The sequence below is a fragment of the Sinocyclocheilus grahami genome, unplaced genomic scaffold (assembly GCF_001515645.1).
Source record: "Sinocyclocheilus grahami isolate Dianchi unplaced genomic scaffold, SAMN03320097.WGS_v1.1 scaffold38.1, whole genome shotgun sequence".
NCBI lineage: Eukaryota > Metazoa > Chordata > Actinopteri > Cypriniformes > Cyprinidae > Sinocyclocheilus > Sinocyclocheilus grahami.
Genome location: NW_015505217.1, coordinates 1,240,478 through 1,254,139, shown reverse-complemented (window position 1 = coordinate 1,254,139; position 13,662 = coordinate 1,240,478). Strand labels below are relative to the sequence as shown.

At 38.9% G+C, this 13,662-nt stretch overlaps 3 protein-coding genes across 3 annotated transcripts in view; 1 reads left to right on the top strand and 2 right to left on the bottom strand.

Annotated features, from left to right (window-relative positions):
* cox8b (cytochrome c oxidase subunit 8B) overlaps positions 1–698 on the top strand; it is a 2,146-nt gene extending 1,448 nt beyond the window's left edge. Inside the window, exon 2 of the mRNA XM_016267469.1 lies at positions 469–698. Within this exon, the coding sequence (XP_016122955.1) occupies positions 469–576 (108 nt within the window). The 3' untranslated portion in view covers positions 577–698. The remainder of the gene's footprint in view (positions 1–468) is intronic.
* An 845-nt stretch (positions 699–1,543) lies between these two features.
* On the bottom strand, positions 1,544–6,911 carry psmd13 (proteasome 26S subunit, non-ATPase 13). The gene is made up of 13 exons (XM_016267467.1): positions 6,719–6,911; positions 6,099–6,177; positions 5,981–6,015; positions 5,244–5,299; positions 5,085–5,128; positions 4,439–4,525; positions 3,231–3,402; positions 3,043–3,122; positions 2,754–2,879; positions 2,578–2,640; positions 2,349–2,429; positions 1,840–1,956; positions 1,544–1,757 (listed from the first exon to the last, which is right to left on the bottom strand). Exons 1-13 carry the CDS (start codon positions 6,817–6,819, stop codon positions 1,662–1,664), a joined length of 1,137 nt encoding a protein of 378 aa, XP_016122953.1. The 5' UTR covers positions 6,820–6,911; the 3' UTR covers positions 1,544–1,661.
* A 3,867-nt stretch (positions 6,912–10,778) lies between these two features.
* The window catches only part of ric8a (RIC8 guanine nucleotide exchange factor A), a 12,737-nt gene continuing 9,853 nt past the window's right edge, over positions 10,779–13,662 (bottom strand). The window contains exons 8-11 of the mRNA XM_016267472.1: positions 12,854–12,998; positions 11,896–12,040; positions 11,697–11,816; positions 10,779–11,599 (exon numbers count right to left, since the gene is read on the bottom strand). Coding sequence (XP_016122958.1) covers positions 11,464–11,599; positions 11,697–11,816; positions 11,896–12,040; positions 12,854–12,998 — 546 coding nt within the window. The 3' untranslated portion in view covers positions 10,779–11,463. The remainder of the gene's footprint in view (positions 11,600–11,696; positions 11,817–11,895; positions 12,041–12,853; positions 12,999–13,662) is intronic.

Here is a 13,662-nt window from a genome sequence, read left to right as displayed (position 1 = left end):
CACGCTAGCTTTCCCAAGGCAGACGAACTTAGAGTTGTTCCAATAATCCAGGTTTAGATCGCGCTCAAATTGATTTGATTTTGACGCAATATTTACACTAAAGCTCGCAGGCAGCTATGGTAAGGGGCGTGACATTTCCCGACCAGACGCCGAGTGCTGCCAATCACAGCACACACTGGCCCAGCTAACCAATCACAGCAAATTACGTATTTCAGAAGGCGGGCCTTCATTTGATACAGGAACTATTCGAGCCGTTCGTTCCAGACTGGGGAGAGACGTGCTGCAACAATGAAAAATTTGCTTTTCGAACAACCTAGTATGAGAGCCTGTTCTAGTACACCCCTAAAACAAAATCAAGTTGGAGCTAAACTCTGCAGGACACCGGCCCTCCAGGACCGAGCTTGGACAGCCCTGGTCTAGACTAATATAGATGAGCATCTGATGACCGTCTCTGTGTTCTCAATGCAGGAGCAAGTCTTTGTAATGATGACCATGTTCGTGACCATCCTGGGCCCCTCTGGATGGGTCCTGGCACATTTGGAGGACTACAAGAAACGTCCTGGTGGAGCTGAATAAGTACCGCCTGCCCTTTGAGCATTCCTTCTTATGAAGACTATTGAACCTTGTTAAGAATGTTTTAATAAATGAATGTACTTGAACGCCTCAACTCGTGGCACTGGTCTGTATTGAATAAAATACTTTCTGTTCTAAGTTGCATTCTATGTACAACATGTGCTTTACAGTTGCTGGTACACGACCACAAGTCAACATAACTGAAACTAAAAAGCCTTTTCAATATCATAAATGACCATTTCAAAAGTATAGTTGACACTGTAAATTTCACTTGTTGCAAAACTTACCAGCTAAACTATTGCAATGAGGACACTAACGTTAATTCACATGCAATTCTTATAGTGTCCATTTTCCTATAAGCAAGAAATATATTTTTTGTAGTGAGATTAACCATTTAAAGTCCAGTTAACCAGTTATATGCATCCTAAATGTTATGGAATCCTCCATTCGGCAGAAGGTAAAACGTCCTGTCTATTCTCAGTAGTGTATGATGATTTTTGCAGTTTTTATTTTTTTACACAGCACTGCTCCATTGTTTTAGTGCAGGATGTGGGCAGTGTAGGAGTGGGAGTAACTGCATTTCAACTTTGATTTTGGAGTTCAGTGAGGTCACATGTTCCCAAATGTTATTTAGCAAATTACTGTATTTTCAGGGTTTAACTTTAACACTGCTGTTCTCAACAGTCAATACAGATCTAGAATGCACAGACCTATTGATGACAAATGTGTGCGATTTTGGTTCAGATGAGAAAAAAAACCTTTCAATGACCCAACTCAAAATGTCAAAGGGATAGTACATCCAAAAAGTTAAATCTGTCATCATTTACTCACCCTCATGTTGTTCCAAACCTGTGTGATTTTCTTCTGTGGAACACAAAATAAGATATTTTTAGCCCAGGGTGTAGAATTTTTATTTTTGGGTGAACTATCCCTTTACATTTTGTATTGCATATAAAAACCAAACGAATGATTGTGAAAACAAGCTGCTTTAATGATATAATGAAGACACGTATCACATGAAGAACCGAGACTCGGGGAGAATGCAATGCAAGGGAACATTTGAATGGGACAGACAGCACGAAGGACATTCAAGTGAGGATGTCCTGAGCTTGGTGTTCCACCAACATGGCCATGTTCTTAACATCCCCACACCAGAAGTCCAGACGATCCTTCATGCCCTTAATCTGTGGAGACGGGAAAAAAAAAAACTTTGTGTTGGCCGTAGAAAGTTTTTGGTATATATGTCTTCATTTTGTTCGGACGTACCTGCTGCACGTCCAGTACTCTGGGCTGAACCCAGGTCATGTGAACTTTCTTTTCCACCTCGTCAATGCTTCCTTTGATCAGTCCGACAGACAGAGCCTTCATCACTAACAGCTCCACCTGAGGGAAAGGATAAGGATAAGACCATCTCCCAGACACCGATTAAGTCTGGTCCTGGATTAAATACACTTCTATGTTTACTAAAAACACTTCATTATTACTAGCTTTAACCTGTGTCTACTTGAAGAGTGAACATCTTAGCCAGTAAGAGTAAGATATACCTCTAAACATGAGAAAACTAATTTAAGAAAACCATAAAAAAGCAAAAAAATATTTGAGTTTAATTTATTTAATGCTGTCTATTCATATATAAATAAGTTATTTTTAAAACTACAATATAAATATAATTTATTAGTAAACTATTTAATGCTGTTTCTATTCATATATGAATAAATTTGTTATATATTAATTTTTACTATTTTTTTTCTAATTCAAAAAGAGAAAAATCAAACCTCATTCACTTGGATTTTTGCACTCTGTGCAATTTCCTGGAACGTCAGCTGCCTGTGATTGGCTGGCCGTGTGAAAGTCATCTATGAAGACAATCAATCATTAACTGTTTTAGCTTTGTTACTCAATAATAACTCTTCCTGTGCAACTTAATTAGCAAGTAATGATGTACTTAACAAAATTCGAAGTCAATTACCAGCTTAATACATTCTTAATCAATAGCATTTATACCTCCATGACACAGAGTAACTGGATCTTCTGCATGAGTTTGGCCTCATGAGCTGCGAGATCAGGCTTTGAGGAGAGAACAATAAAAATTCATGCAGGTTCACATAGTAACAATATTGACAAATTTGAAAAACACTTGATAAGGTTTTTTTTTTTTTCCCCCACATTTAATAACTCACCTGTTGACCCCATGCGGTCTTCAGGGCTTGGAATTTCTCCACATTGCCTGCATTAAATGCATAGAGTGTGTCTATCAGCCACTGTTTATCCGTGTTCCTCAGTGACTCCAGGACCGGGTGCATCAGCTGTAAACATGACAAGCTGTTAGTGCACATAAATCCATAAGCTAATGAAGGAGACACGTAGCAGAGAAATTAACTTAGGACAAATATAGAAATAAAAGCACATTTGAAATATGAACATATACTATTACAGTAAATAAATAACACCGGTACGACAGGCACTTACCAGTTCTCCGAAGTTGTACACTCCCTCTCCGAGCAGGCCGGCCAGGCCTAATGTGAAAGCTCTTTCTTGTTGCTCTGCTTCTGTCGTGAGATAAAGTGAGCGTTGAACCACAATCCCAACACCACTAGAGGGCGCTGTTTCCCCAAGTATCTTGTCAAATGTAAACATCCAGCAGTCAGAATATTTACCAGGCAAGTCTTTTGCTTCCACACATCCCAAGTACCGCAGGGCATCCTTGTAGTACATAGCGTGGTTCCCAATGATGCGGTAATATTTGCTCGACAGATCGTAAAATCGCCCGTGCACTGACGTCACACCAGGGAGATTGTTCAGCATCTCTTCCACTTCCTCTATTAATTTCTGCAAATTTATTATACATAAGACTACATGAATAATGGTCTCAAATAAAAGTGTTGTGATCACAAATTTCGGCAACATTTCGCATTTCGACAAATTCCAGATCATGTAGAATCCTATTCAGGGCTCGACATTAACGTTTGTGGATTTTGTGAAGGGGCAAGTGAAAGAGAATTTTACTTGCCCGACTGGACAAGTAACCTGATTAAAACATCAATAATAAACAATAACTAGGGCAGCACCGAAACTTTGGTGAGAATGATTTTGATTTTATTACTGTCAGTGTAAACGGTGACTGATAACTGGTAATGTAATGACAGTATTAAGGTTGCGTCAGTAGAGGCTCGTGCATCTATCTGACTCTCAGAAAAATCTAAACTAATAGGTGCAACAGCACACACAAAGAAACATGAACAAACAGACTGCGGTAGAAAAAAATAGATAAATATTCTATATAACATGATATAGGAAAGCAACATCACACGACAAAGCACCAGCACAATTGCAAATGTGACATTGATTTTATACAACAGTAGTTCAATAAACAAGTAGTTAATATTAACTGACTTTTTTAGACACATTATTGACCGTTTTTGCTAACGAAGATAGTTCTAAGCAAAGCCACAGCAGAACAGACACACATCTTCAAGAAACACACGTTTTCGTGTTTCGTTACTGAATGATTCAGCATTTTTGAACGAATCAGGTGAGTCAATGATTCAGTGAGCCATTCATAAAGAAAGTCACTTGCTTTATTTATTGAATGAATTAGCCATTTGAACGAATTAGTTGAATCAGTGACTCACTCATTAAGACAGTGACGTCATAGAGCAGGGATGAGAGTATTGCTTCAGAATGGATTACATTTACGGCAAAAGTAACTAAGTGAATGACTGATTTACTTGTCCGAAGGACAAGCACATGTCCAGGCTTAATGTCGAGCCCTGCTATTGAAATGACTGGATTTGATTTAGAAAAATTCACTATGCAATGGTAAATGTGACCACAAACTAAGAACAGAAAAATGCAAATAAATGACCTTTGTCGCGGGGAGGTCGTTGATGTCAAGCTTGAGGCTGCCAATTGAGGTTTTGCAGAGGATGACGGCCTCATCACTGGCTTTGACCTGATTGAGTAAAACGACAAACAATGATTTCAACACCGTCACTCATATAGTAAATTTCAATCAAAGGAGAACCAACAAAGTCCCTTTAAAGCAAGTCATGTCACTCGGTGGCCATCTTTGAAACGCCTCTCAGGCACGCAAGTGCAGCTCTTTTCGCTTTGAATGGGGAAACATTAAATTGGCCAAAACTGTTCGCCAAGTTTACGATTAAATTTCATATTTGAAATTACCAATTAAATCTGACAACAACTGTATCATAAATGTTGTTTATTTTGCTCAAATAGCGTTAAAAAAAGCTTATTTGTCAGGCTAGACCAGCTAGTGCGCATGCGCAGTCCTAGGTGCACGTCACATAGTGCTGACTCTTTCTATAGCAACCAGGACTTCTAACGGCAGCTGCAGTGACCGCTGACTTTATCGATTAGGGATTGGCTCTTTTGCTCAGAAGGCGGGGCATCGTTCGATAGAGCAGCCATATTGACTTTTGCATTTTTCCCCATTCATAACTAAACGAGTGACACGTCTTGGGTATTCTTTAGTCTTTGGAACAACTTGCTACCTTCTCCTTGGTTTTCTCAAGAAAGGGGATGGCTGTATTTGGATCTGTTAAAAAACAAAAGATGTTATTAATATTACAACAGAGTAGTATTTTTTGTTCACTCTCTACAGGCGTTGCGATGGGAATCATTGAACACTAATAGGAAACACAAAGCTGTACCTGGCATTTGTTTTGCAACATGAAGGATGATTTCTATTAAGGACAATGGGTTGATTCTGTCCAGAAAAAAATTATTTGTTTCCATTAAACTGCAAGTTTTCCAGAAGCACAAGAGCATCACAATGGCCATGTACACACTGTAGCTAACTAGTTGTTAATGACGCATTTAACCGCACATCAGTTTCTCTTTTCTGTAAGTACAGTGTAGGAAAGTACAGGGAACAAAGTATGTTTCAACTCACTGTTGCCAGATCTTGCAAATAAGAACAAGCCCACAATGCTGTATTTTGGAAATAAGCCAGACAAAAAAAATACCACAACCTGCACCTGCCAACTGGAATTACTACATAAACTCAATTGCTTAATGAGATAAGATCAAAGACGCTCAATAAGCATTGCTTATAATAAGTGGACATGGCAACACTTCAAAAGTGCACTTCTTCCAAACAGGTCAAAGTATTACTTTGGTCAAAAATAGCAGATACCAAATATGCGAGATGCCAGAACGTTGCTATGGTTACCGTGGTGTCAATCATCGTAATTTCAAGAGCGAGTTCTGTTCCGTACATCCAAAATGATGTTGTTAGAGAAATCACTCACGTATTCAAACGCGGTTGTCACTCCTGAAATTTTACAATGTGTACATGGCCAATGAATGGAGGTGCTAAAATGATCAACTGGTTTCTAATCACCAGTTATCAGATGCATGAATAAATCTCATCAGAACTGCCTCTTACCTGTGTTCAAAATCACAGAGGAAGTTTTCATAGAGCTGTGGAAAGCAAATACAGACTTTTAAAATGTTTCACATGACATTTTTGAAGTGTAAGAAGCAATTGTGATCTGATTCCATACCTGAATGAGACCGTCCCCTTTGGAGAAATAAGGGTCCTGCACAAAGACTGTCAACTTCAGAGTCAACTGATGCCACAATCTGTCAAAAGAGAGAAATACAATTTTTGATCGGTTTTGCTCCCATCTTACCATCTACTCAACTATATAACTACCTACCTACCCATCCATCCATTTACCTTCTATCTATGGGCTGATGTTTTAAGAGAGTCAAGCAATCCAGGCACTGATTTGACAGGTTTACTTTAATTTTTAATGCAAATAAAGCAATAATTCAAAGCAGTGTATTACATTAGAAAACTGTTAACTTAACTTTCAAACCTCTCTGATTTCAAATAAAACACTTGAAAACAAACAACCCCACATACTAGACACCTGACTTCAGCAATGACTTGCTATCCACACAAGTTAAACACGCTAGTGCTCATTTTACAATAACTGCAGCAACAAACATAAAACCATTAACGTTACGCAAAAAAAACAACAACGTCGTCGTCTTTAAACCCTTTCCGTGTAGATAAAGTATATTATATCCGACGGTATAATTGATATAAATCGCCTTTAGCTTAGCATGCTAAATGACTCAGCTAGCCCACACTCACACACTGAACACAAATTCATACTTTCTGTTGTACAGATCCTCCATTGAGTGCCACTCCGAGGCCATCTCAGGCGTCGGACTCTTGCTCTGCTGTTGTTTGAGGTATCCGATGACATCTTTCATCTTGAATGTAGATGTTTGATTGCTTGAGGAGAAGAATGAAGCTCTCGCTGCTGTCACGAATCAATCTACACTAATAAACTGAACGGACGCTGAGCAGAGCAGCGCGCTACCGCCACATAGTGGAGTGGAGGCAGGGTTGCCAACAGGTCAAAAATAGTTTTCTGACTCCCAGACAACGGGTCTCCTTTCTGGGATCAATTATAGACTCGGAAAATGCAAATGCGCATTTGCTATAAATGCTGTAGGCAAATGCGAGCGTGGATTTCGCCGGAACACTCCCTGAATATTCAGCAAGTGGCGGCGTCATCCAAGTTGGGAATTACACGTCCACTCAGGACATTTCAGTGGATGCTCGGTCTCATGGCAGCTGCCTTCCTAGGTTATTCCCCTGGGCCTACTTCACATGCGACCCCTTCAGTATTGGCTGAAGACTTGTGTACCGTCCCACGCCTGGCGTCTGGGCCGACTTCGCGTCAGGGTAAGCCAATTGCTGCATCAAAGCTGTGGTCACCTGGACAACTTCTCACATGTTTTCACCAGGCGTGCGGATGGGAACGGTCTCCAGGAGGAAGGGGGTCACAACAGACGCCTCCAGCTCAGGCTGGGGCGCGTTGTGCGAGGGCAATCCGGTGTTCGGCTCATGGTCAATTCGCGAGTGATGATGGCTGTTTGTCTGGCCCTAAAGACCTTCCAGCCAGCCTTAAAGGAGCACCACGTCTTGGTCCGGTCGGACAACATGACTGTGGTAGCTTATATCAATTGCCAAGACGGCCTCAGGTCACGTCCCCTGTACAGCATGACTCGACGTCTCCTACTATGCAAACAGAGCAAACTCCTCTCACTACGAGTGGTTCACATGCCAGGCAGACTGAACCAGGGAATGGACATGCTGTCCAGGGACAATGTAGCGCCAGGAGAGTGGAGACGACATCCGCAGTCGGTTCAGATGATCTGGTCAGTTTTCGGCAAGGCAGAGGTGGACCTCTTCGCCTCCGAAGACAACTGTCACTGCCCAATCTATTTCTCAACACAGCGGGATGCTCTGGCCCATGATTGGCCCAACAGCCGTCTGTATGCTTTCCCTCCGATCGCTCTGCTCCCTCGGGTCATCAGGCAAGTGAGGGAAATGAGATGTGCTCTCCTCTTGGTGGCCCCACTCTGGAGGAACCAACCTTGATTTCCAGAAATGGTCCAGCTGTCATCAGCAGCCCCATGGCCGATACCACTGAGGAAAGATCTTCTCTCATAAGCACAGGGCAGGATTTGGCATACCCAGCCAAAGCTGTGGAATTTTCATGTCTGGTCCCTCGACGGGAGTCTAGCCAGCTCGCCACGAGAGTGTCAAACACCATCTTAGAAGCGAGAGCTCCATCTACAAGACGTCTCTACGCTCTCAAGTGGTCAGTCTTTTGTGACTGGTGTTCAGCGCGAGATCAGGACCTGAACTCATGTGACATGTCCCATGTGTTAACCTTTCTGCAAGAGCTGTTGGACAAGGGTCACACCCCATCCACACTTAAAGTCTATGTGGCAGCCATCACAGCGAATCATTCTCTCGTGGCTGGTCGGACTATTGGCAGGAAAGACTTGGTCGTTAAATCCCTGAAGGGCACCTGTCCCAGGACTGTGCCGACATGGGACTTGTCTCAAATCCTTTGGAGGCCGCTCTAAAGGGCTGCCGGTCACAAAGCAGAGACTATCTCACTGGATTGTAGATGTGATTGCCCTGGCTTATGCCTCAGTGGGCTGGCAGTGCCCTATAGGCGTGAGAGCCTATTCAACTAGAGGAATGGCCTCCTCCTGGGTGTGGTCCAGCGGGATTTCCATTAGTGAGTTTTGTGTGGCCGCTGGTTGGTCATTGCGTCCACATTTGTTAGATTTTATAATTTGGACATTAAACTGCTGGTTTCTCCCGGAGGCAGAAATCGTTATGTTTCTGCTCATAGCACGGCGTGATTGGATATCGTTCCCATAACACAACGTGAAGTGAACGTTCGATTGGGAACGCTCCGGTTACGTAACCTCGGTTCCCTGAGATAAGGGAACGAGCATCGCGTCACTTTCCGTACTAGAAGCTGCATGCAAATCGATGGCTGTCACTTCAGTCGAAGTGATTCTGATGAAATGGCGCATTGAGCCGACTTATATAGAGGTCAAGGAATTTATCTCAGGGAACCGAGGTTATGTCAGTTACCGGAGCGTTAGTTTGTGATGTGACATAAAAATGGTTTACTAGCTTTTTCAGCACTCCTGTACATTCCAAGGAGAAATGCACATTAGTAAATGTATACATTTTCATTTTTCTTTCTTTTTGGTGGCAGTGGTAGGCTACATTAAATCGATTCTGACCATATACCATCTGAATGACTCAGCAGAAATCCAAACTCTTCAGACCGGGCAATGTTTTATTGTCCAATTTTAGTGAGCCTGTGTGAACTGTAACCTCAGTTTCCTGTTCTTAGCTGACAGGAGTTGCACCCAGTGTCGTCTTCTGCTGCTGAAGCCCATTGGCTTCAAGGTTCTACATGTTGTGCATTCAGAGACGCTCTACTGCATATCTTGGTTGTTATGAGTGTTATTGAGTTACTGTTGCCTTTTTATCAGCTCGAATCAGTCTGGCCATTGTCCTCTGACCTCTGGCATCAACAAGGCATTTACGCCCACAGAACTGCCACTCACTGAATATTTTCTTTTTCAGACCATTCTCTGTAAACCCTAGAGATGGTTGTGTGTGAAAATCCCAGCAGAACAGCATTTCCTGAAGTACCCAGACAAGCCCGATAGATATATATATATATATAGGCTTATACAGGGGGGGCCCCTAATGCGATGTCTCCCGAGGAACACACACACTCATACATACATACATACAGAGATGGGTAGTGATTACATGTAATCTGGATTACATAATCAGATTCCAAAAATGTAATTTTAAAATATTCGTAATAGTTACTTTTTTGTTGATTACATGATAACATATGATACACACAATAGCAATAATTTTTTCATAATTTATTGATTCTCCCTAATTCCTCTTTTTCATCTTTTAAAATGTATTTTCTAAAATAGCCTACCACTTATATACATCCAAAGTATTCCAGTATTGTGGAAATTCACATGAAGACCGGTTACTAGGTGGCTACACAGCATTTGACCGTTGGATTTACAAAAATCTTTTCAGGTTTAAGAAGTGTTTCAACATTGCATAATTTCAACATCTACTGATGAACACATACATTTTTATTTGAATGATCACTTAGTAGGTTACTTAACCATGTATTACTATAGCTTTGGAGAGCTTATGTCTTGCAAACACATTAAAATGCACAAATTCACGTTTTTTTTTCTTATTTACATAATGCAGGCATTCCCAAACTTTTAGTCATCTGAACATCTTTCACCTAATATATTTACTTGAAGTACCTCTGAGATTTTAAAATAAATATTTAAATAAGTATCACATTTGCATATTCACGGTTCTCTGAAGTTGGCTGATGGTCACATGACATGCAAGCAAATAAAATATTAAATTTTTTAGTAAATGTTTTATTTTAAATGATGCTATTTGAAAATGACTTATTTGTACTTTTTATGATTTAATTAATTATTAGATTTTCATTAAACTCACAAACCCTCTGCAGTTTCTTTACAAACCCGTTTGGGAAACCTTGAGGTAATGTAATGTTAATTTATGTCATTAATTACAACAAAATGGAACATATTTTCTTACTCTTTGTATTTTATATCAATATGATACAAGATCCCTATTTAAATCAACGTGATTAACAAGTTAGGTCAAAAGTAATCAAAAAGTAGTCTGATTACATTACCTAAAATGCATAATGTAATGGATTACATTACTAACTACAACATTAATGATATAAAAATATCAACATTGTATTACCAAAATGTAGGTGTATAAAACATCTCAAATAAGAGACAATTAAAAAAAATCAGCTCTTTTATTATAATCTCACAATACATTTTTTTAAACACAATGTGAGTCTTTCACATGTAACTACACGGGCCACCAATAACAATATACAGCAATTCATCCTTTTACCACACAGAACAAAAGAAAAGTTGATCACAGGAGGCTTTATATGCTCCTGAGTAAAACCAAAAAATGCTGAACTGTACTTCCTCATAAAATATCACATCTCATATATATATATATATATTGTAACTTAAAAAAATTCCGCACTTAGCTCATCCTAAAACCAAGTGAATGAATAAATAAACAAATAAATAAATATCAGGGCTCTAGTTTTCACCCAGTGTCACATTTGTTTTCTTCTCAGACCACATACTAAATGAAAAATAAAATCCGTGATGTATAATAACTTGGGAGTTCCATTAAATGAATTCTGTTATATTAATAAACTAGCACTGTGCAACCAAACCATGTTTTCATTGTCATTGTACAGAAAATATTACCTAAAGACAGGCCAACACAATAAACCTCAAACGAGACGAAATAACAATCACCAGGTGTTTTCCTTTGGAGTAAAAACAAAAGCATTTAAATCTTAATGTCAAACGATTCAATTCTTTTATATGATTCACAATAAGCTTTTGTGTTTGATTAAAATTAAATAAGCAATCCTATCCGTCCTGTTAAAAGACTCAAGACTCATTTCAGGATTAGTTTGTGTCACTGTCGCTGTCAGAATTATTGGACTCTCCGAACTGTTGACTGGCTAAATAATGAAGCTCTTGTGGCTCCAATGAAGTCATTTTACCATCAGCACCGATTTTCATTGGCTGGATCACCTGCCCCCTGAAAGAAAAGCATGTTTGCTGTTACTTATAGTTGACAATATACTATTTTGAAAGCGCAATGACAGCATCGCTGCTTCCTAAAGTCACTTTATTACCTGGAGAGTTTGTCGAACATTTTGACCAGTTTCATGGCTTCGTATTCTTTCTGTTCTTCAGTCATTCCCTCCATAGGGTTGGGCTGCTCCTCCTCCACACGGCCGGTCACTGGATTGATGCTGTTCAACACAAAAGACAAATATTTCAGATTTTTTTCTAACTTCGTGATGGCTTTTATGGTTTCTGACAATGACGTACTGAGGTTTTGCCTCTCTGTACTCCTCGGTATCGCTGTCCTCATCTTCTGAGTAATGTCCAGGGTCTCGGCCACCTCTCATCAGTCCGCGAGCAGCCAGCAGCCCTGCCGCGTTACCATAACCCGTGTACTTGATAAACCTGGAAACTGATTGACAGAAAAGAATAAATTACTTATCATAAACTACAACTTTTATCTAAATATATATACACACTCATGTTTCAAAGTGAGATTTTTTAAGAAATTAATAATTTTATTCAGGGAGGATGCATTAAATTAACCAAAAATGACATTAAGACAATGTTACAAAAAAAAAATGGTTTCAAATAAATGCTGTTCTTTTAAACTTTCAATTCATCAAATAATCCTGAAACAAAATGTATTACAGTTTCCCCAAAAATATAGTTTTCAACTGTTTTCAACATCAATAAATAATAAGAAATGCTTCTTGATCACCAAATCAGCATATTAGAATGATTTTTCTGAAGGATCATGCGACACTGAAGATTGGAGTAAAGGCTCCTGAAAATTCAGCTTTGCATCACAGGAATAAATTACATTTTAAAATATATTAAAATAGAAGAGTGTTTTTAAATTGCAAGAATATTTCATAATATTACTGTATTACTGCATTTTTGATCAAATAAATACAGTTTTGGTGAGCATAAGATACTTATTATTTTTAAGAATGAAAAAAATCTAACCAATCCTAAACTTTTGAAAGTTTATGAAGCTTGATCACTTTTTTAATAAGATGTTAATATGTAGGGGGAAATATTTTTGCAGTCACTAATAGAATTCATCATTTATTGTATTAAATTTGCTTAAAATTTGATTTTTCAGACTTTAGTCAAAAAATCTATCAATGAAATGTACTGGTGCTCCTAAAAAAACTATTGTTTGTAAAAAAAAAAAAACATTCCAGTGATTTTGTGTATTTTTAATAATAATGTAACATACCACTCTCCTTGCACAGCACAAACAGGAACTCAGCCGCACAGTGCTTCACGTCCGTGTCTATGTGTGTCATTAGACGCACTAGCTTGTTCCGTAGAGCGTTCCCCACCTCAGGTCTGTTTTTGACATCTCGTAACGGTGGAAGCACCTGCGTAGACACACAACCAGTGTTGGGGAAAGTTACTTTTAAAAGTAATGCATTACAATATTGCGTTACTCCATAAAAAAAGTTAATAATTAAGTTACTTAGTTACTTTTTATGGAAAGTAATGCGCTACGTTACTTTTGCGTTACTTTTTAAATCTGGACAGGACTTGCTTGTTTGTTTTTTAAAATAAAAAAGTTATATTTTTGGCAAATATAAAAGCTTTTTCACATCAAAAGTGAAATGAATAAGCCTCAGGCTGAAGGGAAAGTACATTTACGTCCGTACAGTAGAATGCAGAAGAAGAAATTTCAACACACTTCAGCAATAAAAAACACACAAATGTTTGTCTAGAGTAATTTGTGCTTATTAGTACAGTTGAACTGGATCATCGAAGGACAGAAGCAAAGACATTGGTTAATAGAATGGGATTAAATACATAAAGGATATCTGTGTTGTTTAACATTTAATTATTGCAGGTTTGCGTCATATTCTGAGTTGCATTATTTTTATTCATTTTGAGGAATACTGAATCTGTGTGTTTTTTTTGTGAGTGAGATGAATGAATGCATATTCATATTTATTTTAGAACTACAGTAACATCTGATTTATCTCAACATGGGGACAGGAGAGCTGTCAATCAATAAATTGGAAAAAAAAGTAACTT